The sequence below is a fragment of the Pelobates fuscus genome, chromosome 10, assembly GCF_036172605.1.
Source record: "Pelobates fuscus isolate aPelFus1 chromosome 10, aPelFus1.pri, whole genome shotgun sequence".
Lineage (NCBI taxonomy): Eukaryota > Metazoa > Chordata > Amphibia > Anura > Pelobatidae > Pelobates > Pelobates fuscus.
The window spans coordinates 102,597,259-102,620,171 of record NC_086326.1 but is presented as its reverse complement, the minus strand read 5'-3'; the positions used below and the strand labels follow the sequence as shown (position 1 = coordinate 102,620,171).

General features: G+C 37.0%; 1 protein-coding gene across 1 annotated transcript in view; it reads left to right on the top strand.

Annotated features, from left to right (window-relative positions):
* WDFY4 (WDFY family member 4) overlaps positions 1–22,913 on the top strand; it is a 344,228-nt gene that overhangs the window by 261,048 nt on the left and 60,267 nt on the right. The window contains exons 41-46 of the mRNA XM_063434671.1: positions 3,869–4,057; positions 4,950–5,001; positions 9,404–9,546; positions 12,660–12,808; positions 13,965–14,160; positions 14,240–14,325. Of these exons, the coding sequence (XP_063290741.1) occupies positions 3,869–4,057; positions 4,950–5,001; positions 9,404–9,546; positions 12,660–12,808; positions 13,965–14,160; positions 14,240–14,325 (815 nt within the window). The remainder of the gene's footprint in view (positions 1–3,868; positions 4,058–4,949; positions 5,002–9,403; positions 9,547–12,659; positions 12,809–13,964; positions 14,161–14,239; positions 14,326–22,913) is intronic.

The window sequence follows — 22,913 nt, the reverse complement described above, 5'->3', positions numbered from 1 at the left end:
GGGACCTCGGTTTACGAATTTAATGAGTTCTCCGGGACGGTGTAAACCGAAACGCGGTTTCCCATAGGAATGCATTGAAAATCAATTAATCCGTTCTGGAGGTCAGAAAAAAGTCAAAATGAGCTGGCATGGAAACCAACCCACAATGCAAAACACACAATAAAAGACATGCAAACGATGAAGCTCAGCTTCCACAGCTTGAGAAATGCACCAAAAAGTCCCAAAACAACTGCAAACAATTTCCAGAATGGCTCCAAAACTCGATGCAAAAGCTGCTCCAACACCTCGACACTCGACACGTGCTACCCACAGGCTCCAGCATGCAGGGGGCGGTGCTATAAACCTCCCAGGTGCAATGCATCCTGGGGAAACTTGCTTTGTAGCACAGCTAAAACGCCTGCAAACTAGACAAGTCAGCTTAGTATGACACTCGCCTGTTTTGTACACTGTATATCATTATAATATTTATTTTCTTACTCATGTTCCTATTTTGCTATAAAAAAAAAGTGCAGCATCTCTTGACTTCTTATGCCTATATTTGTTTACTATGATTTATTGCGTTGTACAAGTCATTGCTTACGCCTGTAAATTACTCTGCACTCCAAAAATAAAGAATTATAAAAAAAAAATACACTTTAAGTAAACTTTTTTTATTGAGTATTTCTTTATGATAATTAACAATGTTTGTATCCATATTGGAAATCACATCAAGCAAATAAAACGCTGAGAATAATTTAGTTGAGGAACTTAATGTACTCTTACTGATATTTTATCTGAAAAAGTAATTATATAATAATGTAATATAAGAAATCATAAAAAATAACCATAAAGTTTATAAAAATCTCTTTCAAAATAAATGTAGTATCCAACTAAACATACTAAATATCCTTTCATTTGAAGTGTAGTCTCCAGTACTAAAAATGTAGCACTTTAAATAACCCATTTGAGGCATGAGTAACAGCTTGTGTGCATTGTGGGAGATTTTACCTACATGCATGTTAAAAATGCAAACTTTTATTAGTGTGTAAGTCTGGCCACATATTTCATGCCAAAACCTCATATAAAATATGCATTTATGAATTTATACAATTTTCTAAATAGAATGTTTTTATTTTTATTTATTTTTTATCTGCTATAAGGGCTAAGAAATATTGATCTTCTCTATCAGCTCCTACTTTCATTTGGTAGATAGTAACTGTTTTTTGTGCCCGGTGCAAAGTGGCAACTTTCAGACCCCAAAGGAAACCTGCTAAGAAAATTTACCAAAACCCATTTGGCATCCACAATATTCCCAACACTGAACTCTCAGGAGCTCTGTGAAACATTTCGCTGCTCATTAAAGGGATATAGAATTTTTAATGTTATGCTTACTTATTCCTCATTTGAACAAATATATATATCCGGCTCCCTGTCAATCATTGTTTTGAGTTCTGTCCTACGGGCTTGGCAGTCGGCATAGAGAAGGAATACAGAGAAGAGGTAAAATAAAAAAAATATATATTTTTCCTCCTCATTTGCAATATGTTCACTGGCTGTGGCTGGTCAAAACCAGCTTGTGATGTGTCTTGTGAAATCTTTAGTATAAAGTAAAAAATAAAGAAAAATGGAACATCAAATGAAAAAAAGTGATTTTCAAAAAAAAATTTTATAGTGATTTTTTTTGTTTAAAGAATACGATGATTCCCCTTTAATTAACACACACACACAGCTAGAATTCAGAGTAAATATCTAATTTTTCACTTGTAGACCCACTTTAAATTCCAGCAAACTACAAACCTTAGAAAATACACATGAAACTGACCTGCCACCATCATGGTAAAAATATTGCCTGACCATTTCTTTCAAATTGTTACATTTCCTACTGTGGTTTTTTAGGCATGGTTGAAAGGATGAGAAAAGATGGACGTATTTTACCTCTTCATTGAACAAAAAGACTAAACTAGAGTTTTCCTTAAAGGGACATACTAAGCACCATAAATGCTTCATTGCCTTGGCAGAGTTCCATTGTTAAAAGTGAAACAAATTTTGACACTTACCTGAATAACTTGGGCGCTCATAGAAACATAGAATGTGACGGCAGATAAGAACCATTCGTCCCATCTAGTCTGCCCAATTTTCTAAATACTTTAATTAGTCCCTGGCCTTATCTTATAGTAAGGATATCCTTATGCCTATCCCACGCATGCTTAAACTCCTTTACTGTGTTAACCTCTACCACTTCAGCTGGAAGGCTATTCCATGCATCCACTACCCTCTCAGTAAAGTAATACTTCCTGATATTATTTTTAAACGTTTGCCCCTCTAATTTAAGACTATGTCCTCTTGTTGTGGTAGTTTTTCTTCTTTTAAATATGGTCTCCTCCTTTACTGTGTTGATTCCCTTTATGCATTTAAATGTTTCTATCATATCCCCCCTGTCTCGTCTTTTCTCCAAGCTATACATGTTAAGATCCTTTAACCTTTCCTGGTAAGTTTTATCCTGCAATCCATGAACCAGTTTAGTAGCCCTTCGCTGAACTCTCTCTAAAGTATCAATATCTTTCTGGAGATACGGTCTCCAGTACTGCGTACAATATTCCAAGTGAGGTCTGACCAGTGTTCTGTACAATGGCATGAGCAGTTCCCTCTTTCTACTGCTAATACCTCTCCCTATACAACCAAACATTCTGCTAGCATTTCCTGCTGCTCTATTACATTGTCTGCCTACCTTTAAGTCATCAGAAATAATCACCCCTAAATCCCTTACCTCCGATGTTGCGGTTATGACTCTATCAAATATTCTGTACTCTGTTCTTGGGTTTTTACTTCCAAGATGCATTATCTTGCACCTATCCACATTGCCACAACTGCCACAACTCTGACAATTTTGCTAGTTTACCTAAATCATTTGCCATTTGGCTTATCCCTCCTGGAACATCAACCCTGTTACATATCTTAGTATCATCAGCAAAAAGACATACCTTACCATCAAAACCTTCTGCAATATCACTAATAAAAATATTAAAGAGAATGGGTCCAAGTACAGATCCCTGATGTACCCCACTGGTGACAAGCCCAAGCTTCGAATATACTCCATTGACTACAACCCTCTGTTGCCTGTCACTCAGGCACTGCCTTACCCATTCAACAATATTAGAATCCAAACTTAAAGATTGTAATTTATTGTTAAGCCTTCTATGTGCAACAGTTTCAAAAGCCTTGAAGCCATGATGAAGGAGCCATGATTTGGCTCCTGATAATGCCAGTCTGTAAAGTTCTCCTTGTGCATTTAATATAATAATTTTGATAATATTTGGATTTAATGAAACTGCTGAGCTTGTCAGTTCATGCTCTCAGCCAATACATTTTGGATGGGGTTAATATTGCTGAAGTAGGAACCTCTGCATCAGTGATATCTGTGTAGCAGAGCTGGCTGCAAGTGCCTGGGGAACCTAAGTAAGAATCACAATTTGATTTAATAGTGGGATGGAGCCAGGAGAGTTATTGTATCATAGGTACTACATCGTGCTTTAGTGATTAATTTGCTTAGAATGCCCCTTTAATCTGTACATCATGAGTTCCTCGTTATGGGATTATGACCTGGCACATTATATGTGATAATATACTGGGTAGACTTCTAAGTCTAGCTGTGTTTAGCAAAATAAAGTGTATTCGGCTGTAGATTGAGAAACATTGCTCCTAGGTGTTGTGGATGGAAAGAGGTTAAGAAACACGTTTCTAAGTCAATTAAATGGTTAATTAATTATATTTTATTTTATTTTTATTCAAGACATTATTAGAATGTCAATGGGATGTAATTTTCTTTTGTAATGCAATAATTATATTGCATTTTTGAGTCCCCTTTCAGCCTATGTTGCTTGTCTCCTAGATGCATAAGTGTGAACACATGGCTGCTGGCAAAGCTTGGTTGGCCGAGGAAGAGGTGCTGTTGTCAGAAGGAGGTGTGTGGGGATCTCTATTTAGTCAAAGTGACCAGAGGAGGGAGCTGAGCCCATACGAGGGTCCATGGCGTGTCAGGAAGAGGATGCAGTCAGTTCAAAAGAAGTTACGGACTTTGGTAATATGTCATCAGTAACTGATGGGAGATGCTCAATTATGTAGAATAATATTTGCAGTTACATATATAATACAAACAGTGTGATATAGAAAGGAAAATTCACTGCATTAAAAATTCTGCAAGAAGCTTTGCACGGCCAGGTATTTTTAATGTCCAAAACACATAAATAGTTAAAGGGATACTCCAAGCACCATAACCACTACAGCCACCTGTATTGGTAATGATGACAGGAGGATCCTTCCCCGGCAATGACCGGGTAATGACCACTCTCAGCACAACAAAAGTTGCAAAGAGTTGACATTAGTCAGCTCGTAACTCTAGTTTCAGGGCAGCTGATGATACCCCAATTACGGAGTCGAAGGTGGAGTTACACTTTTAGCTACATAGAAGATAAACTCCATATGTATAGTGTTTCAAATTGAATGATTGAAACACTGCACATACAGACTCCACAGTACAGTATTGTCTGTTTTTTGAAAAAGGTATACGTTTGTAAAAGAAATTTAAATCGATTTGGTGGCAAAACTATGCAAACCTGCGCTTTGTTCCAGCAAGTCAGTCTGTCGACATGCAGAGGTAAGAAGCTGAAATTAATATAAACACCTAATATAGGCACCTCTTTACAAACATGGAACACCACCAGTGACACAACAGGGAAAATATTGTATTTAAATATATTACCTTTCCCATAAAAACTTTCATGAGAGTCAAGTAGATTTGACTGCTGTTTTAGTCCCTTGAGAAAGTAGTTTTAACTGGTGCCCAAAATTGCATGTATGATCACAAATTCACCACCTAAACATAAGATTCTGGGATTTCAAATCCTCATATGATGGGACATATCTATTTTCCATCATTACTCACTATTGTATCACTCTTGTATCTATTTCAGTTGTCCGGAGAGAAAGGACAAGCATTCCCCTTCCATGGAATAGCAAACACAGGTATTTTCCACATGCTTAAATTATATATCCATGAAATATTCCCAGCAATACAGCAATGTGTATCTTGCTAGTAGTCACAAACCATAAAATACACCATCAATAATGCATTGATCTTAGCTAAAGTTAGCTTTATAAAATGTTCAGCAGTTACAATCATCCTTTTTAATGTGTGCACTTGCCATCTTCAGGGGCATAACACTAAAAATAGGATATTGGCAACAAGCTTGTGCTATGTCATTGCCTTTTTCTTAAACGTTTTGTAATTTGAGATCACATAGAAATCTTCTATACACATCTAAAATGTAAGATTGTATCGTACAAGCTTCCTTTCTTTTTATTTAGAAGTGCACCATACCTGTATTTGTAGTATCATTATCCTAAATGCTAATTTCCTGAGAATAAGTCTCCTATTGCTATGTAAAGTAAATTGTGCTAAATATTAAAATGTGCTCTTTCAAATGGGAACTTTTTTTATACATTCAAGTAAGTTAGCCTATGAATAAAACATTACGCAGCCGACTTAATAAGTGGCTAAATACTGAATAGTAAAAGCTGCAACCAAAATTTGTACTGTTCACTGGCATTTTAATTACTTTTTTGACCGTGACAAATTATACATTGTGTGTGTATGTATGTTGTATATATATATATGAAGCAATTATTATTTGTCAAATGTATTTGGGATTTTTAGACTAGGCTTGTGAAAATGCACCTTAATATCTCTGTAAAATATTCCTCTCACTAGTCTGAAAGTTGCTTTGAGAAATATTTGGGTTCTCTAAACTAGTATGGTGAAAGTTTTAACTAGAACTCCTTCAGTGAAGGTCTTAAAGGGAAGGTGTAGGTTAAAAAATGTTGTTGTTTTTTTTGTTTTTTTGTTTTTTTAATTCTTTATTTATGTTGTGGGATCAAGTAGTTTTGTCAAGCAAAGACAATTTGTAAACAGTATTTTGGTAATAACATAAATCCAACAATTACGTTTTGTATAACATTTCCAACAAGCATGCTCAGTTACTTAGCTCCCATGTGGTAACCTTTATCTCTCCCAGCCTAGCATAACAATAACATCTAGCAGGGAACCTGCCGTTATGGTTTGCTATGCTTAAAAACCTGTCTGCTAGGAGTTGGCTAGTGAGTCTACCCTGTCTTTTCATGTCCTCTCCCTTCCTTGTTCTTCCGTTAACTGCAAAGCCGCTAGGAATGCTTTTGGTTCTTCCCCCTACCGACAACGTGAGCGCCTCTTCTCCGTCAGGCACGACAAGGGTTCCAGAGGCTCCCCATCGGTAGCATATACCATTGTCTCTCACCTGCCTGGTGACCCCTTAACTAGAACTCATTGGTTGAAGGCCTTATCTAGAACCCCTATGGTGCAGATCTTAACAAAACCCCTATCATGGAGTCTCAGCTGCAACTTATATAGTGGTGCTATTAATTAGGAAACCTATACTGGGGGTATTAAGTAGAACTCTGGTGGTTGGGAGTGTTGACTATAACTTATATGGTGGAGCGAAGGTGTTAACTAGAGCTCCTATGGTGGGATGGGAGTGTAAAGTAGAATTCATTTAGTAGGGATTTTAACTAGAATTCCTGCACTGTAACAGTAACAGCCTACAGCTTAAATAGCTACATTCTATTCAGAGATGAGTGGGAAGGGAGCATGCTATTCACCTTTAAAACTATTTAGAATTGTGATGGCTTCCTACTTAACATTTCAGTTTCAGTTATTGTAGACGTAAAAGCCATTAAGCAACCTAGGATACTAGCTCTTACGATGTGAATGTTATAGCTGCAGACATCACAACATGCAAAAATGTCAGGGAGGTGGCTTCACCAGCTACTGCGCCTCCCCCACCACACACACACACACACACACACAGCCACCAAACATGTATGAACACCTTGACATACAGATACATACACTGCCGCATGCACACACACATTTAAATAAACACACATTGAAGCACACACTCAGATACAAACACTGGCACAAAGATACACACACTGACACACTTAGATACACACATTGACAGACAGATACACACATTGACAGACAGATACACACACACTGGCACATACACCATACACACAGATACACTCCTTGCTGCCTGGATCCAGCCTCCTCCCTCCATTCCTCCTGTGTGGCTCGCTTTGAGCAGGGAGGAAGAGACAGCCTCATGGAATATCCGTGAAACTTTGGATGTCTGTAGCTGGAACCACAAAATCCAATATGAAGCTGTGGAATATAGTCTTCCAATGTAGTGCATGGGAATATGAGTGCACAGGATAATTTATCATCTAAAGTTTAGTTAATTTCCTGTCCTGTCTGCACTTCTGTCCATTAATAAGTTGTTGTTTTTTTGGTTTGTTTTTTTTATTCTTTATTTTTTCGTGCTCAGTTGTACAGGAAAGGTACCTTTGGCATTTCGTTAGATTTTCAGTTTTCATGTATAGTATGGTTACAATTATTCACGTAGCATTTATGGTTTGTTTCAAATTATACAGTGAAATGCATTTAATGAGCACATTTTTGTTGTGACCATGGTAGGGGACAGGCCCGGGGTTGGTTGGATGTTAGCAGGCTGATAGTTGGTTTGTGTTGCCATTAATACGTTTTATCGGGAATGTGAAGCTTAGTGAATTATCTCTTTTTCTCAGTTTGCTTACAAAATTTAGATTAGGCACTCAACTAAATGGAAGTCAGATGACCTGTTCAAAACAATGTATGTTTGGAAAAAAAAAAAAACATAATGGCTAAAAGATCTACCTAAATTTTTCCATTTCTATACATCTGTATTGTAAACGAGATGCCCCCTAATCTGTCACGTCAGATAAATTCATGGGTTTCTGTTTATACCAATTTATCTAAACTCCTAATTTAAAATTGCTGTTGGCGGTATTGTTGATTTTAATTATTTAATTAAAGTATTTGTTGATTTTAATTATAATAATTATGATCAAATATTTGTGTGTGTATATATATATATATATATACACACACACATACAGGTCTCCTCATATGTTTTTTTTTCCAATTCTACACAATTCCCAATTAAACTCGCCTAATAAACTCATGTCTTTGTGTGTATATCCCACATGTCTGAGTATCAACAAAAAAAACCAAAAAAAAATTGTCTCTAAATTCCAGTCATATATTATTGGTCTTTTTAATTTTGTTCTTACCCTGTTCCAAATTAAAGATTAAACAATTAGTCATAACTTCCTCTAGAAAATGAATTAATTTGTACACAGCAGTTTAGTAGAAAATAAGAAAGCAAAAATTACTGGATATATGGACTGATTGTACTAAATTAAAAAGAACAAAAACTATAAAACTACTTGTTTTTCTGTTGTTCAAATTGGAAAATGCAAGATGTTTTTCAGATGACAGACTTTGTGTGAATTGTAAATGAATAATTAACACCCATCAAACAACTAATAGTTTATAGTACTGCACCCATGTGTTTTAGTGTGTACCTTCGTCTTGTTGACCCTATAACCAAAAATGTTGTTCTCCAAAAGTAAACATGTGCAGAAAACATTTCGTACCTTTATCTATACACTTGAATTTCTGAAATCACAGTGCATTGCTTTGTTGTTGTTTATATTTTCTTTTTCTTTCTTTCTTTCTTTTTTTTTTTTTTTTTCGATTCACTCTCAAACAATATTAATATTTTGTTAGAGGAGAGCATCACGTTTTTGTAAGTTTTTTTTAGAAACAAAAATGCCACTGTAATTATTATTTTGGTATGTGTATGCTGTAGTCTCTTTTACATTAATTTCTTTTTAATATTATTCACAAAATGTAGGATGCAAGTTTTGGAGTGCACAAATAATAAAATGTCAGTTTGTGTTCCAGTTTAAATAGTCCCTCCCGATCTATTTTAGTCCTTATAATGAAGTAACGCAGCAATATACACAGCTGTGCATGTTGAATTTTTAAGGCACAAGTGCCCAGCTTGCAATTTAATTGTTGGTGCTTGATGCACGAAGAGATAAAATAACTTGCCCAAGAAACCCAGCTGTTGGTACTGGGATTATATCCAAATACACCTGTTTTGAAGGCAATAACTTCAGAAACAATGGTAAACATATGTGAAAATTATTTTAGAATGGATTGCGTTGAAGTTCTTTGAATCAACTTACACATGAAAACAAAGTTCTTAAAAATAATCTTCCTTGACCTTTTAAATAATTTAACCGGGTCTCTCTGATGATAAGGACAGCAAAAATATTTGATAAATATAAAAGTGTATACAGCACAGGCTTTATTAACCATTTCATAGCAGAATGGCTATGGATAACCCAAAGCATCATGGAATTTGTGTTCGACAACAATTTGGGTTCTAACTATTGGCCGCACTCACATTAACACATAGGCAATCACCAGTGCCCTCTCTTTCAGAAGGTGGTTGGTTGAAGCATAACAAGAATGGAAGTGAGAAGGACAGTCTGACATTCTTCCCAGCTCTTCGAGAAAATTTACTTCCCAAAGATCGCTGTGCAGAGACACTTTATATCCTACAAGAGTTTCCCAAAGATGAGAAGGTGGGTCTGGATGCTTATCCAAAATTGGTATAATGATTGCTGTAGGGAAGATACACTAATAGATTTTTCTTCCAAAGATGTTACAATGGTCAAAAAAACATGCAAGAAGTTTTAAACTTTCCTTATTCATGGTGAGCCTCCTAAACGATATTCACCTAATGTATATTAAATAATGTCATAGGTAACTCATGGTTGATATGAAACCGCTTTGCACTAATGTGATAGACACCTACTGTATATTAAACAATATTGTGGGTGGTTCATGCTGAATGTGTACTTATATTTCTTTATGTGTACTTTCCTTACACTGTGCATTTAGTACTATTCTTATGGCTGTCAAAAATAAAGACTAAGATAAAAAAAATAAAAAACATGATGAAGCTGGAGGAAAATGCCAATTGGTGCTGTTCTTATTATTAAGAATAATTAATTCATCCTTCTAAGGTTGATGACATGACACAAGTACAATTAATTTGGGCAATAGCTTCTATAACTAGAACATAACTGAATATTAAAAACACTAAATGTATGTGCCCTGATTATATAATTGCTATCTAAATATGCATAAATCACTGTCTAATAATAATTATAATTGCAATTTTTTTATATAGGGCCCACATATTTTGCAGCGCTATACAATAGATAAACCAGACAAACATTTAATTCTAATAAAACATATTTAACATACAGGAATAGCAGGTGAAGAGGGAGCTATACCATATGTTGTTGAAGTATGAAAATATGTATCCGGGCCTTTTCGTTTCTGTACTGTTTAGTTAGAACAAGCTTCGAACATTGGGAAAGTTTCCATTTTTGCTTCTCTGTCCCAGTTCGAGATGCGATAAATAGCCTTTCTGGGCTTTATACTGAGGCTGAGAGAGTTGCAGGTGCGGAGAATACTTCAGTGATCTCCATAAGTAAAGTGTCTTCCTGCTGAGAGAAGGGTCATGTGTGCGTAAGAACAAGCCTTTCTCGCTACTGTTATAATTGTTATGTGTCAGCCTGAGGCTCGATGTCCCTGTGCTTGCGGTTCACAGTCACAGATGACGGCAATACAGGGAGCCTGTTAAACTCAGCAGGACCTGTCTGTGTTATACACCATTCAGTGATGTATGTGTAACAGGCTGTGCAACATAATGAGTCTGTGTGTGACTTGTATAGTTTGTGTCTTTTGGTTTTAAGAAGCATTATATTCGCTCTGCCAGTTTATATCACCACTTATTTAAAAGGAATCTACAAAAAAAGATATCCAGTCTAAAATATGAATTGTGCACAGTGGTAAAATGTGCTATGTATCACCAAAATTAAAATAAATGTATGTTCAATAAAATTTTGGTGATTATATTTTATCTTTTAGTAGGGGTACTTATAGCAGGACATGAAAATTACATGTCCAGTGCTCGTAGCCAGGCCAAAAAGTTACTATTGCAAGCTAGGAGTGAATTTCTACTCATCAGTTCTGAATTTTCACTTGCTAATGGCTAGTGGACAAGTGGAAATTGTGAGATCTGCTATAGATATATGTACTGCAGGACGACCTTAAAATACTGCATTCACTGTGATACAGAGTAGTAACATGAAGTTGTTCCTGAAAGAAGGAAGTCTGAGTGATCAGACAAAACGTGTTGACATAGCTTTGTGGTGTATCTGGGACTCCATAGTGGAGGTGATCCTGACCAAAAGTATTCTCAGTGTTCAGTGATTCCTTGCAGTGCCTGTGCAGTGGGAATTTTGATCATGAGTAGACTTCAACAGATGAAATTGCCCTATATATACTCTTTAATTTTAAGGAACATTTTTGTGTAAAATAGAAAACTTTTATTCAAGTAAGTGTCACAATGTTTTTGTAGATTCTCCTTTCTACGAGGTTCTTTCTATTATTTTATGGTATCTTTCCTTTAAAGGTGTAGTGTACACCTTTTTAATATATGTCTGCTGCACTGGGTATATAAACTCTATTGGGGTTTGCTCACTTTATTGGGTTTTCCGATTCCTGTAAGAAAAACAGAGCTGTCACTGTTCATAGTAATTTATAATCCCCCCGTTCCGTTGGTAACAATGAGACAGGGCAGTCAAGGCTTTTCCTCCCTGGTCAATATTGTGGGAAGTAAGTAGTCTTTGCACAGTCTGATGGCAGAGACTGCTTTTACTGAGCCCTGTGCTACCACTCACAACACATCCTGATTCTTTTTACTTATTATTATGCACAGGAGTGCAAAGAGCGCTGTGAAAACTGTCTCTGCATCTGGAGTATGCTGAGAGAGATGTCACATCTCTAGATGTGCAGAGAGAAAAATCTGGGGGCTTGTATGGACTCATATCTACTAGTAACTGGGAACTGAGGGTGTTATAAACGAGTGTGAACATTAATAGCTATGTTAATCTTTCAGGATGGACCTTCTGGCACTGCAGTACAGTGCAAATAGCCCACTGCCCAGCTTGTCTTAATTCATTAGCCCAGTGGTTCCCAAACCAGTCCTAATGGCCCACCAACAATCCAGAAATTATGTATTTCCCGTTTTTTACTTCAATGGAGATACGGACAAAACATGGACTGTTGGTGGGCCATGAGGACTAGTATGGAAACCACTGCATTAGCCTATTACCCGTGAGTAATGGTCAAGTGGATCAATGCTGGCTGGGCAGTGCAACTTCTATTGTGAAAAGTATCCAGAATAAAGCTTGAGTGTTAGGTGTGTATGGTTTTATGCAGAATATAAAATGATAAGAAACAAGGGTTAGTGAAGACAGTTTGAAAAAGGAAATACCGGTATTTACTGACGTGAGCATTGTATAATTCGATGGCAGAAGAAATATAATTAAGATTTATTTGATACTATGCTGAAACGTATTCATATTATATATTGTGATACAAAAAACAAAACAACTTATGGGGTTCAAATTTAGAAGAATTCTTTGAAGAGCCTTAATGGGCACACCTTTTTTTTTTTTTTCTCCATTTGGGGTGTCTAATTGTACCAAGTATTAAATGGCATTGAAATTCATGCCTAAATGTAACTTTATCACATTAACCACTTGACTAAAGCATGACCTAAAGTGAAACAGACTGAAAAGCCTCGTATTAATTATTCTCGGTCATATCATATCTACAGATCTTGGTAAAGATGCCTATGGTTTTAGTAGAAGGACACCTAATCATAGAAGGAGTTCTTCTGTTCGGGAGAGATCATTTCTACCTGTGTCCTCATTTCACTCTGTCCTCGTCCGGGCAGGTAGCATGCAGTATACACGGAGTCTCAAGGTAATATGACATTGCCACGTGGGATATCATTGCAAAACATCTAATTACGCAATGGAAACGCATATTTCTATGTACCAAACAAATACATTTTATTTGTAAAAACATCAGCCTTTTCTTTTCCTTATTACAACTGCAGTTTGATTGTATGTTAAGAATTAGTTAATGCGTATTCTTAATTTGTATATTAAAGGAGAAATGTCACACTGTTTTTTAATATAATGATCCTTTCACCAAGTTTTGAAAGGAAATGGGTTTGTCGTTTAACACAGAATCTATTACCTTTCAAAACTTCATGAAATTATCATTTTATTAAAAATGGTGCTAGGGTGACAGTTGCCAATTTGCAAATGTTTTTTTATACCCACTTTTTTGATTCTGTATGTGTCGTGATTTTATGTTTTTGTATTATGATGTTCATGTGCACATATAAACACTTTTGTTTGCGCAAGCTGAAGATAAATTAAAATGTATTAAAAAAAAAGGGAAATTATGTTGCAGGGAAACATACAAGTATTCAAATCAGCAGTTTTGTGTCTTTTCCATTTATGTCTGTTTGATAATGCTTTATTAATTGAGTGTACATTTCATGCATAACAGTGTATACAGCTTACAGAGCTTATGCAATGCAACGCTCTGTCGCTGTACCTGAGCATGGTGTTTGCTAAATTCACTCATTTAAGTACATCACCGGGGTGACATGTATCGGTAAAAGTTGCACAGCAGGTGTTTGCTATATCCAATTATTTAAATACATCAATCGTGGCCCGCATCGGTAAAAGCTACACACATAAGGTATCTGGGAGTTGTAATTCAACGGTTTAGCTTTTTTGCAGGTGGCAGTTGACAGCTGAAGTACAACAGCTGGAAACCCTACTGAGTCCATAGAACCCTGCTGATCAGTGGATTATGGTTTATGTTCAATATTCCAATAGAAAACAGTAGGGGTATTAGGATTGGGTGATGAAGTTCCTGCTTTTAGGTAGCATTGCACAAGATGCAGAAACTGGGGCATGGAAATATATGGTTTGCTGGTCTTTGGACCTAATTAATGTCTCTAAAACAACAGCAATGTATTGCAAACCTTTTTAAGGATATAAAGTGGAAGCAGGACATGGTCTTAGAAGAACTAACTGGCTATGCTGTTATTCCTTTGTAGCATTCAGGATCCTTTCATTTATGACCTGTGCTTCAAAGATAAACCCTCCAGCCCCAGAAAGTCTGATGAAAACCCCAAACCCACTCATGACAACTTAGCATCCCCAGGGAAAGAGGCAGAGCCTGCAATCCCTTGGGCAGAGCGCTACTCGTACCACGAAGTGATGGAGTTGAAAACCATGAATTTCCTCATGCAGGTATATCTCTTAAATCTTTTTGTTTGCTAGAGATTTGAATTGTTGGCATGTTAACAACATGGAACTGGTTGTCTTTCAGGAAATGGCCCTGGAAATATTTTTTGTAAATAGAATTACCAAGTTTCTTGTCTTTCCCAACAAAGATGTGACTGCGGCTAAGAAATGGTAAGTTACGACTCTATGACTATTCACTATTGACTTGTTTAATAGGTCTCCTGCCTCTGTTATTTGTCTCATTGCTGATTTCAATATACACTACATTTCCAGTGTAATCCTGTTTTACACTACAATGGAATAGTAATCATTTTTAAACCAGAAATGAATCATGGCTCGTTTATTTTGTTAAAAAAAGATTATTTAAAAAAAGAAATCTACCTTCCCTGCAACTGTGAAATGTGCTGTAAGTGTAAAAATGAAATAAAAGACTCATTATCAGATTACGGAAACCTCGTTGAGTGCCATTCTTTAATACACATTGCCATGACTGAAAACAAACTGCTATAAGATGCTAAATTATTGGTACTTTTCCAAAAACATTTTGCACCATATAAGCCTTGCTAGTTCTCACAAATGTTTCAGAAGCTGTAGCATCTGAGGGTCTTGCCTTCAAATGTTGTGTATCTGCCCGCTGAGCAAGTTGATGTTTTTTAAGACAGGTGTAGCTCATAAAGTGGTAATAAGTTGTGAACTATCCTCAGCACTATGGTTGAGTGACACCTACTATCTAACGAGACATATTAAGAAAATCTGGTACAATAACCTGCATATGTATGCAGGTTATTGTACATATAGCTGAATTGGCGGTGAACACTGTCTTTTCCTCAGGGGTTGTCAAAAGTAATGTCTTTTGATCAACAGAAGTAATTGCTTGATCAGTCGATGACACCAATGACACATTTTAGAAGGCTTGGTTACATTTGTGGGAATGTTTGAGACATTTGTGCGATGATCACGCTTACGTTTTCGTGAAATATCTAATGTTTTTATACCTCGTCCAAGGCATTGAACTATTTCACTCTTTTCGGCAGCAGAGAGATCCTTTTTCTTCCCCATATTGCATGAAAATGGTGCTCTGCTTAATAATGTGGAACACCCTCCTTTAGTAGTTTTACCTTAAATTGGGCTCACCTGGCAATCTAATTATCACAGGTGTCCGAGATTGTTTTCAGTGATCAAAAGAGCCCTGAGACACAATGCCATTCATGAGTTAAACTGAAAAACTAAATATTTAATCTTTGTGACACTTAAATAGGATTTGCATAATAATTTGGAACAGGGTGTATATTTTTTCTTACTATGGGTTGCTTTATTTTACTTTTTTATTTCATCATGGTTTTGTATTTCTCTTAAAAGCTGGGGGTGGGGACAGTTTATTTCTGTAGCCCATTTAATGTCAAAATCCCTTTTCTGTGCAGGTGCTACTGTGAGAAGTAAGATATGTAACCAAATGCCACATCTGCTAGAAATGAGGCAACAGAGGCATATGATAACGCTTTAAAACCATATGATATGTTTTAACATATTAAAATAGTTATTTCTCATCAAATATGAATTGAATCTGTGTACTCTACAGAATCTCTAAATATGTTTCTGTTGCACTGTGTTAAACATCATTTTTGCAGATCTTTTGTATACTGATTCTCTTTTGAGTCTATATTTTATAATTCTTTCATCTAATACTAAATATCCGCTTCTGATCTGTTTAAGTGATGCCCCTGATTTGCTATCATGCAGATGTAACTTGCTGTGCAATGTGTATTTCCTCTGTGGTCACATTGTATGCTTTCATTTTGTTCAGAGCTGCTAAATCTAATTTTATCTGATTTTATTCCACACATTTGCACCGCACCACCTAGTTTTCAGTTGTACTGTATCTGATCTTTTGCAGTGTTCTGTGAATCTGATTCTTCAGTGCTTTGACAGACATTAAATTTGTTTTTTAATTATCTAACATTGTCCTAATTTTCTGTAAGGCAGTTCCATTGTATTTGTTTGTTTTTCACACATCTCATCTGAACTGGTTTTGTTCTGCAGATTTGTTTTGCATTTAACAACTAAGTAATATGCATACAGTTATATATCTGCTTTTCTTCCAAATTGTCAAATAGTACTTGGACCTACAGTCGCCCTTTCTTGGATATGTGACTTTTTTTTTTTTATTATTATTATTATTATTGGCATTTATATAGTGCCAATATATTCCACATCGCTCATTTCTCGAAGAATGTAATGGTAGGCAGACTATTGAAGACTGTACTAATATGGCTGCATTATCACATTTCTATAGTTAAAGAGGGCCTGACTTGTTTAAAAATATTAGGGCATTTTTTTAATTTCATACAGAAATATTGTATTTTTTTTTTGTTTGCTGCAGTTCAATATTACAATTTTTTTTAAAACGTTATATAAGATGTTGAATTTAGTTCAAAAGGCACAGCAAGGCATTTGATGTAAACATGCATCAAAGCCATGCTTTCATTTTTTTTTTTTTTTACAATCTTTATTAATGTAAAGATTTTACGGAGATGTAACAGAAAAAAAAAGAGAAAAGGCCAGAGAGCAAAATAGGCTAACATGAATACAGTAATGTGGCAATAATTAATAATTACATTGTTGTTTCTGTAAAACAAAACCTACAGAATTAGGCAAGCAGTCAAAAGCCCTTGGAGAACTAGGTACAAAGAAAAAGAAACAAAGAAATAAAAAATAAGAAAAGAGAATATAGGCCAAGAATTAAAGGAGAAAGCAGAGGAAGGGAGGGAAAGAGGATCCAAGAGAAGGGATGAAAGGAGTTAGCCACATCATCCCAGCAAGTGCCAGAAAATTATTTACAAGCTTGATAGCATCCCAAAAAAGATTAAAAAGAAAAATTATTGCGAAGGGACCGGTGTGCTCCCTCCTTCAGCAATGTGCATCAGCCAAGAATACCATAATTCTGTACATGCAGCTGTACGGTCATATTACTCTGCAGTAAGAACCACCATATTATATATCTCCTCTACTGACGACATGCACTGCTGGAGAGTAGGCACAACCTCAGACCTCCAATGACAGGGGATGTCATGCTTTTTACCAGATTTGTCACGATATCCAACTTGTAATTTGTGGCATACTGGGTGTTCTTGTGGGGTGTGGAGTGTAGATTAAAAAATAATTTACCATTTTAGCATAGGCTGCAACATTAAAAAAATTGAATAAAATCAGGGGTCTGAATAATTTCTGAATGCATAGTAGTTTTGTTGTTTGATATCTTAGTTAAGTGCCGTTCTCACCTTCCAGTATGGATTATAGATGTTTGTTAAATTTTGTGCCTGGATATCACCATTCAACCTGGTGCCTGTGGTTAATATGGAGGGACAGAGAAACATAGAAGAGGGAAACCAGAATCAGAATCTGAGGAGGAAGGTTTCATTCATTATTTATGATACTTTTATGTAGAATTATATTTCCCTTTGTTCTGTGAAGTTTCAGAATATCTGACATTTCTCAGTGATTACATTTTATCATCTAATTCTCTTGTGAGCCATACATACATAACACAGTTGAATTATATAACAATTCCCTCCTGTTCACTTACATTATATATGACTTCTGTAGATCGGAGTAGTATCCGTTCATTCTAATAATGTTCACTGAAGTTACATTAAAGGGTATAAAAGAGGAAAATATATGTGGCACACTTGCATATCTAAAAAAAAAAAAAGTTACATTTAATGGACTATGTCTATGCAGCTTCTTTTCCCGCAGGTCAAGCAATTTTTTAAACAATCGGACATGAAATCTAGAACTGATGTGTATGGTGTAAATATATTAAATAAATGAACAGTCATATCCTAAGATTTCATTTGCATGCTGTAGTGCCACCAAAAGCAGGACTCCAATCAATGTCCATGTAGCTGTAGGAAGGATATATGTAATATTATGGCTAAAAATGTCAAATCGTACTTTACAAGACAGGCTTTAAAAGTTACTTGCCACTGCAAGCCTGAACGGTTCATGACACACTCATCAGAGGGAATTTCTGCGCCAGGCGTCAGGATTCACAAACACAACATGCAAAGCCTGAGACCGTATAGTAGAAGGAAGGATAGAGCGGACTACTCTTCCTTTAAGGCGGCTGGGTTCCATTCAAATGCATAAGCTTAACTAAAACACATCTGAAGACATGGTGGAGCATAGTCAGGGACAAGCCCAGAGAATAAGAATAAGGCAGTAAACAGAGCCAATAGCAGGTACAGAAGGTAGAATAGTCGATAACAAGCCAAAGTCAAATGCCCGTAATGATGATAAATCAATACGACATGCTGTCTGGCACAAAAACTATGACAGGGCATCCGAGCATAAAAAAGACTTAAATAAGGTCAATAGAGATGGCATAATACCTGCTGCACCAAAGTGTGCGACTAGTTTAACTCTCAAATCATGCCATGGAAACCGGACATTAGGATGATGCACAATGCTAACGTCATGAGAGGTCCAGGTTTGGCAGCGTCCAGCTAAGAGTAGAATTAGCTATTTTTTTACAGAATTGCCCCATGTTATGTTAGTCACTAACTTTTACAAATTATTATTTATTATTATTGTGATGAAAGAGCCAACAAATTCCGCAGCGCTGTGCAATTGGTGGACCAACAAACATGTAATTGTAACCAGACGAATAGGACACGCAGGAACAGAGGGGTTGAGGGCCCTGCTCAATGAGCTTACATGATAGAGGGAGTGGGGTGAAGTGACACAAAAGGTAAGGTACAGATGCTAGATATCTAACTTTGTAAATACATTGTGTTCTAGTAACAAGCAGCTTGAGGGTTAATGTTGGACATTTAGGAATGAATTAGAACAATTGTCCAATTCCTCCATTTTACAGAGCATTCATTGTGACGTAAATGTTGCAACTCTGCATTTCCCCAAAGTCACTTTAATGAATATGTTATTTTGAAACAGCACTATGTTTTATTCCATATGGCTTTAAATGTTCAAGGCATCATAGAAGAAGCACAAATGTATTTTTGATATGGGTGAAAGCTGAGATTTGGTGATAGTATTCCAGTGGTAATTTCTGTGTATGTATTTGAGCGTGTGTGTATTAAATCTACTACTAATTATGTGTGTGTATGTATTCTACTACTAATTATAATAGTTTTACAAAGAGTAGTTGCATTGTATACTGGATACCCTGTGTTTGCAATTGCATTGTAATTGGATTGCACTTAAATTGTAACCTGGCTCCCATGTGTGCGTATTTGCATTGCAATCTTCGTGCCCCATGTGCAATTGGATTGGATCCTTGCCGCCCTGTGAGCAGTTACATTGGATCCTTGCCGCCTTGTGTTTGTAGTTGTATTGTATCCTGGCTGCCAACCTTAGCTGCCTTGTGAACAGTTACATTGCCACCTTTGCTGCCCTGTGTGTGTGGATGCATTGGATCCTGGCTGCCCTGTGTGTGTTTGCATTGGATCCCGGCTTCCCTGTGTGTGTTTGCATTGGATCCCGGCTGCCCTGTGTGTGTTTGCATTGGATCCCGGCTGCCCTGTGTGTGTTTGCATTGGATCCCGGCTGCCCTGTGTGTGTGGATGCATTGGATCCCGGCTGCCCTGTGTGTGTGGATGCATTGGATCCCGGCTGCCCTGTGTGTGTTTGCATTGGATCCCTGCTGCCCTGTGTGTGTTTGCATTGGATCCCGGCTGCCCTGTGTGTGTGTTTGCATTGGATGCCGGCTGCCCTGTATTTCTGGTTGCATTGCAAATTTTTAACAGGTGTAAAGTTTGGTATTCTAGATGATTTCTACTTGTATTTACAATCAATATCAATATTTAAAAATCAATACATTTTCAAACTGAATCAAAGTTTTTCACTATAGCATAGTTTCATCCTTTCTTAAAGGGTCACTTTCATATTGGTATGTACATATGTAAAAATATATTTAAAGAAACACTTTAGGGTCAGGAACACAACCATGTATTCCTGAACCTATAGTGTTAAACCTACCATTAAGGTGGCTTGCCCCCCACCGACCTTACCTCCTTAAAAGCAAATAAAACTCACCTTATTTCGAGCGTCGCGTAATAAGTATTTTTTTGTAATAGGGTAATAGCTTCTTGATTCAAGAATAAATCTGACTGCCATTCTGGGGTCCAGAAGGATTTTTTCCCCCTAGTTTGTTGCAAAATTGGAAGTGCTTCAAACTGGGTTTTTGTTTTGCCTGCTTTTGGGTCAACAGCAAACAAACAGATGTGAGGATGGCTGAACTTGATGGACTATGTTCCTTCTGAATATCAGCTCCTGGATTTAGGAACAGTTTTTATGTTCTTTTTTTTACTTTGGAATTTGCAATAAGTCAGTTTGTGAAATGTCATTCCTGCTAGATATTCCACAGTCAACTGTAAGTGGTATTATTAGAAATTGGAAGCACTTTGGAAGAGTAGTCTCGAATTGGAAGACCACAAAATTTACAGAGCAGGGTCACTAAGTGTCTGAAAGTCACTGCAAATCACCAACACTCTGCTGATTCCATAGCTGAAGAGTTCCAAACTTTCACTGGCATTAATATCAGCACAAAAACTGTGCGGCGGATGCTTTATGGAATAGGTTTCTATGGCCAAGCAGCTGCATGCAACACTCGCATCACCATCAGCAAATACAATGCCAAGTTTTGTATTGAGTGGTGTAAAACACGTTGCCACTGGACTCTGGAGCTGTGGAAATATGTTCTTAGGAGTGACAAATCATTCTTCTCTGTTTGGCAGACTGATGGACGAGTCTGGGTTCGGCTGATTCCAGGAACGTTACCTGTCTGACTGCATTGTGCCAACTGTAAAGTTTGGTGGAGGAAGGATAATGATATGGAGCTATTTTTCAGGAGTTGGGCTAGGCCTCTTACCTCCAGTGAAGGGAAATATTAATGCTTCAGCATACCAAGACATTTTGGACACTGCTCTGCTTTCAACTTTGTGAGAACCCTTTGGGGAATGCCCTTTTCTTTTCCAGCATGACTTTGCCTCAGTGCACAAAGCAAGGTCCATGAGTTTGGTGTGGAACTTGACTGGCCTTCTCGTCCAATATCAGTACCTGGCCTCACAAATGCTCTACTGAATGGATTGGCAACAATTCCCACAGAAACACTCCAAAATGTGTATATAATCTAATTTTGACAATTTAGAATTGTTATTGCAAAAATGCCTGATATTGCATAGCCATTAGGTACAACAATATTGTAACCATTTTTTCATGTCGGCGCAGTCATGGACGACACCTTGTGTTCTTGCATTTTCAGCTGCCCACATTGTTTTCCCACATTTTTTTCTGTACCGAAATTCTGCCGAGCCAAATCACAACATGTACTAAATTCTGCAGTTCTGAATTTATATTTATTTAGCTGAAGTTGTTTCCCAGAACCAAATTTTTACACCATGCACTAGGGATCGACCAATATTGATTTTTTAGAGCCGATACCGATAATTTGTGAACTTTCAGGCCGATAGCCGATAACTTGCCGATATTCTGTACATTTACCATTTTGAAAAAATAAACTATTTCTAAAGGTAAATGCACAAAATATACATGCCACATGTAGTGGATGCAGTGTGTTTGTCTAGTGTGTATATATTGAATGCAGGGTGTGCTTGTGTAGTGTGCATAGTGAATGCAGTGAGTGTTTGTGTAGTGTGTATATAATGCATGCAGAGTGTATGGTGTGTAAAGTGAATGCAGTGTGTGTAGTGTGCATAAAGTTAATGCAGTGTGTAGTGTGTGTATAGTGAATAGTGTGTACTGTGTGTATAGTGAATGCAGTGTGCAGTGTGTGTGTATAGTGAATGCAGTGTGTGTATAGTGAATGCAGTGTGCAGTGTGTGTATAGTGAATGCAGTGTGTGTGTATGTAGTGAATGTAGTGTGTGTATAGTGAATGCAGTGTGTATAGTGAATGCAGTGTATAGTGAGTGTAGTGTGGGTTTCTGAATGGATGTAATTTGTGTAAAATGGGGGGAGGAGGGGCATTTTTTATTTACATTTTTTAATATTTATATATTTTTTTGTTCCTGATTGTTGCCTGGCCAGGGAGGGGGACTATAGCAATCCCTGGTGGTCCAGTGGTATGGGCTGAGCAGTGGGGGGGGGGGGGGGGGGGGGGCAGCAAGCTGTTACTTACGTATCCTCCAGCTCCCAATCTTGCGGTCTGCGTGCCACGTGGAGCTCTGATGGCCGCGGGTCTCGCGAGATTTACACTGGGGAGCTGCAGGAAAGGTAAGTAACAGCTTGCTGCCGGCCCCTCCAGGACCACCGGGCTTGTAATGAGTCCAGCGGTCTTGGTATGTATTATCGGCAATATCGGTATCTATATTGGCCGATACCGATATTGCCGAATATCGGCGTAAAATATCGGTAAAAATGATAATCGGTCGATCCCTACCATGCACTAATCTAGAAATGATATAAATACATATATATAAAGTAGATTTGTCAGCTGCTGGTTTTTAATTTTTTGAAAAAATAGTTCAAAAACCAATGGTTTGTTTTAAATATGGATTTTATTAGATTTCACTAAAGGTCCCACAATGCATTAAAACAAATCCATGTTATTGCTTCTCTTATAAGTGTACTAAAACACTGGAATGATCCATTGCACTGTCTATATCTGCAATAAAACTAGTGGATTGTAACATGAATGCAGAGCTAATCACAAAAGGAAATCATGTTACGAACTTTTAAACAGTCTTACAAATGTATTAAAAACAACGGCACAGTCATTATTAC